This window comes from Vulpes vulpes, chromosome 11 (genome assembly GCF_048418805.1).
Source record: "Vulpes vulpes isolate BD-2025 chromosome 11, VulVul3, whole genome shotgun sequence".
NCBI lineage: Eukaryota > Metazoa > Chordata > Mammalia > Carnivora > Canidae > Vulpes > Vulpes vulpes.
In genome coordinates this window covers 22,725,653-22,736,581 of record NC_132790.1, presented here as the reverse complement: position 1 = coordinate 22,736,581, position 10,929 = coordinate 22,725,653, and the positions used below count along the sequence as shown (strand labels likewise).

The 10,929-nt window shown below is 37.6% G+C and overlaps 1 protein-coding gene across 1 annotated transcript; it reads left to right on the top strand.

Annotated features, from left to right (window-relative positions):
* The first annotated feature begins 1,569 nt into the window (after positions 1-1,569).
* LOC112912104 (olfactory receptor 51F2) lies at positions 1,570-2,514 on the top strand. Its single transcript, XM_025988842.1, has one exon. It carries the CDS (start codon positions 1,570-1,572, stop codon positions 2,512-2,514), a length of 945 nt encoding a protein of 314 aa, XP_025844627.1.
* Positions 2,515-10,929: the final 8,415 nt, after the last annotated feature.

Sequence of the window (10,929 nt, the reverse complement as noted above, 5' to 3'; positions counted from 1 at the left end):
GAAGCCTAAAGAGCTTCATAATGACATAATTCACAGGGAACTAACACCTGGAAATTATTTACTCCAGAGATGCCATATTGACCAAAATGTGTCTCTGGAAGGCACAAATCTGAAAAATATTTACCAGGGACATTTTGTCAGACTGGTTTAGAGATTCCTCCTATGTGTTCCTCAGCCCTATTAAATGAAGGTATTGGAGTCATACGCAGGTTAGCACTGCGGCTTTTCTGATTATTTGGGAAAATTACTTAATTGCTTTAAACATCAGTTTCCTCATAAAATATTAGGGATAACAACTGTATTTCATTGGGTAATTGTGATGATTGGATGAGATTATAGATGTAAAGATGTTTGCATCTGGTACACAGTAAGTGTTCAAGAAATGATGGCTGTTATGGTTCTTTGTGTTTCTGGAGCAGCCCATACTATTTATCAAAATGTAATGCTTACTGCACTATGTTAAAATAACGGCAAGGTTTGCCTTCCTCTCCCTCTCTTTTTCTTCCTTCCTTCCTTTCCTCCCTTCCTCTCCTGTCTCTCAATTTCTCCCTCCCTCTCATCCCTTCCTTCCTTCCTTCCTTTCTTTTTTTTTCTTTTTCTTTTTCTTTTTCTTTTTCTTTTTCTTTCTTTCTTTCTTTTTCTTTTTCTTTTTCTTTTTTTCTTTTTCTTTTTCTTTTCTTCCTTCCTTCCTTCCTTCCTTCCTTCCTTCCTTCCTTCCTCTTTCTTTCTTTCTTTCTTTCTTTCTTTCTTTCTTTCTTTCTTTCTTTCTTTCTTTCTTCTCTCTCCACCTTTGTGTTTTATATGGTATCTCTCAACAGTTAGGTGGTACTTTATAAAGATAACCTTGGGAGATTAATTTTTGAGTTTTAGTTTCCTCATATGCAAAATATACTATCTACCTTCTAGAGTTGGTATGTGGTTGAAATTACATAATGCATATAAAATGTCAATAATAGAGAACTTTCAACAAGTGGGAGTTATAACTATTTTTGTTAGGGTGGTTCTTTGAACCATCTTGATATCACATTTATAAACATACATGTCTTGGGGATATCTTTAGCATCCACTAATAATATCCACATTTCAAATGTGACTTGATTTTTCAGTGCTTTATTTCAGGATTAGTAATTTATTTAAAAAATACTGAAAAACATTTTATTATTATATTCTACACTTGAAACTAATATAACACCATATGTTAACTATACTTTCAGTTAAAAACAATACTGGAAACCAATTTTCTCATCATGTTTCAATATTCTTCTGGGAACTTTTACAGGCAGGGATGACTTAATTGTGTTGTTTGTTGTCACCAAAGAGAATTACAGGTTTAAAAAATGTGATGTGGCATAATTCAGGGAATCCTCTCTTTTCATTAAATGAGGAGAGTCATGGGGAGAAGCATCCAGTACTAGAAAGCTCAGGAAAACTAAAGTTCTTAAATAATCAGCAGTAGTAATTCAGTGAATGTGAGAGTGCCAGAAAAATGTTCTAAGTAATAGCTATATATTTATTATGTGTTATGTTCAATTATTCAAATATCCCTGTCCTCTCACTCAGTCCCTCATTATGTTGGTCCTCAATAATACCAATGCTCAACCTCTGACCTTCTTCCTGACGGGTATCCCAGGCCTGAGAGAAGCCCAGGTTTGGATCTCCATCCCTTTTTGTCTCCTGTATGTCATCGCCCTCTCTGGGAACAGCATGATCCTATTTGTGGTCTTCCATGAGCAGAATCTCCATGAACCAATGTATTATTTCCTCTCTATGCTTTCAGCCACAGACCTGAGCTTATCCCTGTGCACACTTTCTACTACCCTTGGTGTCTTCTGGTTTGAAGCTCGAGAAATCACCTTAAGTGCCTGCATTGCCCAGATGTTCTTTCTCCATGGATTTACTTTCATGGAGTCTGGGGTTCTGCTGGCCATGGCCTTTGATCGTTTTGTAGCCATCTGTAATCCACTGAGATACACCACCATCCTCACCAATGCCAGAATTACCCAGATTGGGGTGAGCATGTTGATAAGGAACGTTGCTGTCATGTTACCAGTGGTGCTCTTTGTTAAGAGGCTGTCCTTCTGCGGTGCAGTGGTCCTTTCACATTCTTACTGTTACCATGTTGACCTCATTCAACTCTCATGCACAGACAACAGAATCAACAGCATCCTCGGTCTGTTTGCACTTTTCTCCACAACAGGGTTTGATTGTCCTTGCATCTTGCTCTCCTATGTACTGATCATCAGATCTGTTCTCAGCATTGCCTCCTCAGAGGGGCGGCAAAAAGCCTTCAACACCTGCATATCCCACATCAGTGCTGTTGCCATCTTTTACATCCCCCTTGTCAGCTTGTCTCTTGTCCATCGCTATGGCCATTCAGCACCTCCATTTGTCCACACCATCATGGCCAATGTCTTCCTTCTCATCCCTCCCGTGCTCAACCCTATCATCTATAGTGTGAAGACTAAGCAGATTCGAAAGGCTATTGTCAAGGCCTTAATTCAGAAGCAGCAATAAATCTAATTAATAGTTATCTTAGAATAGAGAAAGCCATTTATGAATGAGTGCTTTGGTAGAATAAGGTAATTGTCCCCAAATGGCCTAAATATGTTTCCGATAACCTTAAACTAAGTAACTTACACACTGTGTGATACTTGCTTAGTCGTCTTGTCAGTAATTCAATATTAATATCTCCTAAATAATGTTCTGTTTTCAAGGTAAAGTGAGATAATGTATGTAAACAACTATTCATATTTGCAAGTAGTATGAGACCTGAATAAAGTATTCATCAGACTGCATATGATTCAAAAAGTCCAGATTTAATGTAGGAAACTTTGTTAATAAACCAGTTGTTCTTTTCTTAATGATATCCAAAGGACACTTGAATTAATTTGATTTTTTCTTCTTAAAATTCTTAGTTACATGGAAAAATAGTCATTCTATAGAGTGCATATCAATGTAATTTAACACTGGGTCATATATAGGTATTTTGCCTTTTCTTATGTGTAGGAATATATCTGTTGTATATACAAAATGCCATTATCAAGTGCTCAAGATCCGTTCCTGCTATTAGGTGATTTTTTAAAGATTTTATTTATTTATTCATTCATGATTGACAGAGAGAGAGAGTCAGAGACATAGGCAGAGGGAGAAGCAGACTCCCCGTGGAGAGCCTGATGCAGGACTTGATCCCAGGACCCTGGGATTATGCCCTGAGATGAAGGCAGACACTCAACCACTGAGCCACCCAGGCACCCCTATTATCTGAATATTAAAAGTTGATGATAACATTGCTAACAACCCAGGAATGAGCATTACACAATTCTCCTAAGATTAGCCTTGATAAAGGGGAACTTACACTTTTGGCTCATGTTTTATCTCTATCTCTGGCATTATGACTCACTCCATCTGTGGGCCCATTAGATCAGTAGCAGTATAGCCTAAGCTTGCTGATATTTATATGTAGCTCCTTTCTGATTGTTGAGTTTCTCCTTTGAGATGGGTACCATTTAGTGGACATTAGAAATGGGATGCAAAGATTTCTACCCTCTGTGCCCATTTCAATATGTATTTCATATTCATTTTCTATAGACTTCTTTATCTCTCTTCTTTCAAATTTTCTAGTTCCATTCACTGACCAACTATCCAAGCCTTTCAGCAAAGTAAAGAAATACATGTAAATCCACATAGCTCAGGCAATCTCTCTAACAACCAAGGCCACTGTCCATTATGAGAACTTTCCTTTAGCACTTTTTTTTAATGGCCACCCCTGTGTGAGGCTGTTGTACCACTGTATTCTCCTCTTGGTAAGTACTAACTTGCCTACTAATCCATCCATGAACCAAGCCTGTATGTCTTCCTTCTTTTCCAGTGACTTATCAGAATCTTCAGTGAGGCCATGGATGTGAATTAATGGAGAGGCACATATAATACAGTGATAAGTATCATAGGATTCTGGGACAACTATTCACAAACTTAATTTGTGCTTACTTTGTACTTCTTTCCTATTGTAATGGTTTCAATTTTTCTGATGTGCTAACATGAAAGTTTTCCCAGCTCATAAGTGTAGTATAACCAATTATATACCTAGGCATCTGGGGGAATAACCACAGGTATGAAAATCATTATGTTCATTGTGAGATAAAATTTTCCATAATTCCATTAATCATCTCATCCCAATAATCTCATAATTTAATCAAAAAGAGCATGATGGCACATTTGGTTGCCTGTTATGAATAAGAGATGATATCCTTTGTCCAATAGTCCTCAAGGAATTTGGATATTCTCCTTTCCTTAATGAACAAGTACATTTGGAAATGAACATAGATCCATTTTGGGAAAGATCTGGATAATTTGTATTGCCTAATTCCAGTGGCATGGCACATTGTTTCATCAAGGACACCAAGATTCTTGTTTAAGTAATGGGCTTTAGAAATGGTCATCCTATTTAAATTCTTAAATAGACTAAGCAACTTAAATATTTAAATTTCCCATTAGGGTATTTGATGTCAGCCTGATGCTCACAAGTTCTTTATTTTAAATGCATTTCAATTAACACTCTGATGCTGTCCATTGTGCTTGTCTCCAGAAACACTTTCATCTATTGCAATAGATGGGGGTCCTGTCACCCTGATTGCAATTTTAGCCTTTCTACTCTCTACAGTAACTACATTTAATTTACTTCTGTTTTTTAAGTTCTGCCATGTGTCTCAGGATCCCTTCATCCTCACTGTTAGTAGGGAGGTCAGTTCCATAGAAACAGCTTTCATTGCCAAGTCTAGCCTACAGGGCACAGCAATCACTGAACTATTCAAAGACACCAGATTTAAAAATAAATTATTTATTGCCTTAGTGAAGGAGTATACTCTCTTCTCCCAGAGAAAATAATCATGTGATAAGTTCTCTGGTATTAAGATAAATCCATTCTAGCATGTCTACCTTCTTGAGATTTCCTCTTTTTTTTCCTAAGATTTATTTATTTATCTTAGAAAGAGAGGGCATGTGAGCAGGGATGGGATAGAGGGAGACATACAGACTCCCTACTGAATAGGGAGCGCAATGACGAGGTACTTGATCTCATGAACCTGAGATCATGACCTGAGCTGAAACCAAGAGTCAGATGTTTAAGCAACTGAGTCACCCACATGCCCTACCTTGAGATTTCTATAGTCCATATTATGCCAAGCAGATCTGGCATCTCCACCTCATTTGCTATAGGTAATCATCATGTTCAAGCTTCAATCAGCCATCCCAAAAGTGCATTATCACAATTTACAGGTATCCTTGGTGTAATGGTGAACCTTTTTTTTTTTTTAATTTTTTTTATTATTATTTATTTATGATAGTCACAGAGAGAGAGAGAGAGAGAGAGAGAGAGAGAGAGAGAGAGGCAGAGACACAGGCAGAGGGAGAAGCAGGCTCCATGCACCGGGAGCCCAATGTGGGATTCGATCCCGGGTCTCCAGGATCGCGCCCTGGGCCAAAGGCAGGCGCCGAACCGCTGCGCCGCCCAGGGATCCCTGTAATGGTGAACCTTAAATCATAGATGAGCATCCTATTAATAATGTCAAATTGTTCATGTCAAATTCTTCTCTATGTCAATTTACATTTATACCACCAGCCACTTCTTCTACTGACTTTTATGTAATACTTTCAATATCCTTTCCTATAGATATTTATTTGATTCTAGTTATTGATACAGTTCGGTAGTTTCTGCAATGATCTCAGTGGTTAAGCTATTTTCTCCCAAAATGTTAATAACATTTCACCGTTCAGGTTTTGCCAAGATCAGATTGCTTATTGCCTTGGGTACAATGAGAAGTGATGGGACCAGATCTTGCATAGGAAAAGCATTATAAAACATTGTCCTCAGGTTTGTTTTTTGTAAGGTCTTCATACAAGATAAAATAAATATCCTCTGCTAAATGAGAAGGGAACTGCTTTGGCTAACATGGGATATTTAAAGGTTTCAAGATTTTTAGGCTTATTTACTCAAATGTTAACATCCCAGGAGTGAGGATCACACCATTTCCCCATTTTTTTTTTATTCCCAGTATTTTTCAGTGTTCTGACTTTATAGAAGAAGACTTCAAAACTGAGAATTAAGTCTGCCTTGCAGCACTGTCACTTTTTCAGTTAAATCATGTGCTGGATTTTTAGAACTATATAATCTTTGGCTGAAGGAGATAAAGATTTCCTTAAATGTTCCTATTGTGGCACTCTGACTTTCACAGCATGTCCCAAGTTGTCGATTGGCTATCCTAATCTAATCATCTTGTATTTAAGGTTTATAATGCAGATAAAAAACAGTTATGCCATCTCATAATCTTTATAGTTAACGTTTTATTGGTACAAATGGGAGATTAGATTCAACACCCATAGTCACCATGTAACCTAATATCTCACCTTTCACCTGAATCTCATCCAATCAACCACAAGTCAGAGTCATAGTAGTTTTGATGCCATTGCATTTCAGGAATCATTGTAAGCCCACTGACCACTGGCAATAGGGTCTTAGTTGTCAATTGACTATTCTATTGGCAATGTGATTCTGGGGAACATGAGTGAGGGATAGCTGAAGTCAAAAAAGGGAAGAAAGTAAGACAATGCAAAAATTTATTATTGATTTGGATACTATTATTCAGAGTCCAATCAGGAAACAGAAACAACACAATTATTTGAAAAGGAAAAGCTTGATGTTAAGAAGTATATTAACAGGGAAATAGATTAGTGGGTAAATTGGCAAGTAGACTCAAGAGAATTATAAAGAATCTATGAATCTGTGAGATTCAAATATCTGAATCTATGAGAAGCAGATATAAGGAGCAACCACTACTCATAGGGCAGAGATAGATCATTCATGAAAGCTCTCCTCTCTTTCCTCTAAGTCTGTGAAGTTACTAAGGTGTCAACTGGTGAAGCTTGCAAAACAATCTGTCCTCTGGGAGTGCTAAGAAAGGTGCCAAGTCTCTGAACTCTAGGTGCCAGACAAGTTTATGTCTGCTGGGCACTGCTGGAACTGGGATATGGAGAGAGTGCCCTTTATAGGACTATAATATATTTCCAGGTGAGGCTGAGGTGGGAGTAGCTCAAGGCTACCCTTATGAGATGAAGTTGGGTGGCCAGTTTGCTAGATGGCTAACACTGTGCTGCCCCAATTTATAGATTTGTATACACATACACACGGCTAAGGAAAAGAGGTAGAAGAGGTTCACTCAGCTACAGTGCTGGTACATATTGTCTGGGACTCTGGTTATATCTTTGTTGTCCCAGTGAGGAATTGGAGAACAAGTTCAGTGACTAATACTGGGAGCAGCTATGCACTGCTGGAACCGAGTACTGAAGAAATCACACAGTGCCAAGCAATGGAAAAACAGCACATTCTGTGGGAGTACCGCCAACAAGCCACACAGAAACCAGGAAGAGAAAACTGCCTCTCCCTCCAGTGTTCCTCTACCACCTTCACTGACAAGTCTTAATATTGTGCCAGCTGGAAAAAGAGAAATATTTACAGAGTCTAACACCATCATCATAGAACAGGCAAAAAGGAATTTGGAGCTAACAGATGGCAAATCAATAATGAGCCAGTCACTATTATGGGTGACTATCGACCATTCCTGCAAACCCAACTCTGAAGCTTTATCAAATACATCTCATGATAGTCCATCCAGGAAAATAAGGTTAAGAATTTGTATTACTTTATCTAATACTCTGACTGTGATATATGTATATTGGAATGTGGAAAATCATAATAAATACTTTATAAGGCTCTTTTCTCCAATTTTCTGCCTGGCCCATGCTGATGACTATAGCTCTCACCTTTAGCACATCCACTTTTATATTAACCTGAAGACCAATTGATTATTATAGGCTTATGTAAATCAGTTCATTTACCTGTTGTTATGCTGTTTCAGGCTGAAGGTGTTTAACTAGATAATATTTTCTATTCTGTCTCCGAAAATAATATGTCCTCCTATATATGCCACCAGAATTATACTTTTTATTTATTTGAAATTTTCAAAGTTGAGAGCTGAATAAAAAATTTATACTTCTGATAACGGAGGTCTAAGGTATTAGGATGCTTGTGATTCTGGGCTTTTATTTATTTTTTATGAGATTAAATGCCTTCAATGGCCAATAAATGTGAAGAGACTTGATATAAGAGAATACTAAAATTATGAGTCAATGATAAATAGGGAAGCTTGTGACCTATCTAAATCCACTCACATTTACAGTGAAAGTAGACATTGTGATGAACAATCAGAACATACCTGTGGGAAGAATTCCACATAAGGTCTGTGATAGTATCAGATTGAGTCTACTAAGGCATACACTAATTCTTGGAGCCATACCTTGATATAGACCACCTTACCAATGTCTGAGACAGGCTCTCCTAAAAGCCTGCACCTGATGTAGGAACATTATCTCAAGAGTTAATTAAATCTATGACTGTGAGTCAGAGCCTGCTTTCTGCATTTCTTAGGGGAACCTGTTATTGACAAACCATGTTGAATCTAGAGAGTCATTGTTCTCAGGGGATTGGGTGCCTGTTAATTCTCAGGAGGATATGTGTATGGTAGGAAAGAGTATGAGGGTATATATAAGAATATGGATTCCCAACATGGTGCTGGGGCAGAGAAGTTACAGAACGTGAAGAGTTTGAAAGTTTTCACCCTTGCTTCTGATATAAGGAACCCCGGGGCCTGGTAGGTGTCCTAGAGGCTTAAGTCGAATTTCCCTAAGATTATTTTATGTTTCCCAGTGAAAACTCTGTAATTTATAGAGATCAACTTTATTCCTTTGAAAAGCCTGGATGTAAAAATTCTTCACAGGTTGTCAAGCCTGAAGGATCAAACTGCATTTGGAACAGCATTGAGAGCTGAAAAGGTTAGGGTACATATGTGGGATGGGGTCTATCTTTGCATGATGAACACAGTTGAAAAGAAAATGTTATCTTTTTAGTACCATTTCTTTAGTACCTAAATTAGGTTGATAGCTTGTCAAGAAAGCCCTCAGATGTGGAATCTTAAAAATGACCATTTTGAGGAGACTTTTGAGCAAGAATGGATAAAAAATGTATATCGCTTTTCTCCCTCTGAATCTCACTGCCCCGACAAGACAGAGAGTCAGCTGCACTATTGGAGTTTTTCTGGCTTAGAGCTGTTAAAAGGAGAGTCACCCAAAGTATGAATGATGCTGGTCCCAAGAACATGAGAAGAATCAAGCTCAAATACCAGAGATAAGAACCTGAATTGGTCACCAACCTAAAGGGTAGACATTAAACACCAGGAGCAATAGCAAAGGAATCCAAGAACAGGAAAAGAAGGGCAAGAACTATGCCATTCTGAGCTGGGCCAGTAGCAATTGCATGGAAACAATGTGAGTATTTCAAGCACCTACAAAGGGCAACTGTGGTGTGTGCTTCATGTCAAGGAAACACTCACCACATATCAAAGGCTGAGACAAAATGGATGCTCAGTACTGAAATTATGTTCTCCTCATCTAGCCTTATCACTTCTCCATATGACACATCCTACATACCACAAACTGTCAGAGACAGACCCTATCTTGAGTCAATGGAGGCAAAGGTCTTTCAAAATTTTGACAGCAGAGAGAAGAGCTAATAACTGTTCTCCCCTTCTTCATTGCTTTATATCTCTACCCTTCACCCTGTAATTTCTTCCATCTGGATGCAACTTCCTCTTTCTCCACCCTTGCCAAGAAATATTCCTTAACTCCCCACAAAAGAACCCATGCTTAAGCCTGGCCATTCCCTTCTCACCACTTATTATGGTCTACTAGCTGGCAACTCACCACCTAGAGGATGATAACTGGCATCAGAGTAGACCTTCCTCTGCTCTCTGAGGTGATGTGCTCACTCAGACAGCCTCAGGCTACAGTTAATGTGCTGATGAATAATGCTTGGTCCTGGAGATCACTTGGAGGTTTATGGTTCTGGGAATGGTGTTGTATAAGACAATTTGGAGGGGGAAGAATTAAAAGAATATAGAAAAGTTCAGAGCATTGCCCTGTGTTTTGCAATTCTTTTGGGAAAATTTAAAACATTTGTGTATTTGCTTCATATGTTATTGACTTTTTTTTAAGTGAAGAAAGATTACTCTTAAATTTCAAGTTCCCTTTGACCCATACTCCATTCCCACCATACTCATTATACTGTGATTGTTAGTGTCTGTGTGCATGTGCTTGTATGCATAATTTTTTAGTACAGGGGTCAAGAAACTTTTTCTGTAAATGGCCAGAAAGTCAATATTATAGTCTTTTCAGGCCACATATTTGTCTGTCATATATACTTATTCTTCTTTTTAAAAATACTCTTTAAGTATATTTTTTAAACTCTCACAGGTTAAACAAAGCATGTGTTGAATTTGGCTCTGCATATTTGTTTGCAAAACTCTGTGGTAGATCAATTTTATATTTTCACACACATGTACCATGAACAATAATATAAGAGGCTTCCTTTAACTCCTACTACTGCAGAATCTGTGATTTGTACAAGTATATGACCAATGACCACTTTCAGGATGTTATAGTTTTTCCAGGTTGCAATGTATTCCAACTTAGTTTACTTGATGCATAAATCTCAAGAAGTGTAGTCCTAATAAAAAAGCTTATTAAAATACCTTGTTGCTTCTAAGCTATTGCTTAAAAGTATATCATGGAATGAAGATAGACTTGAAGAGTATAAAGGTCTCAAATGAGTGTCATGAAGAACCTGTTTAAATCTACTCTGTATTTTTCTTTATATAGAAAAAGTTATATATTACATTATTGCTTGATACCTAAGGATGAGCAATATTCAATTTAACTGACAACTGAACTTAATTGTGTTCAGTAAATACAACTAAAAGAATTTCTAATTATTATTGATGTTATTTATCTGCTAGGAGCATATAAATGAGAGACCTATTTGTG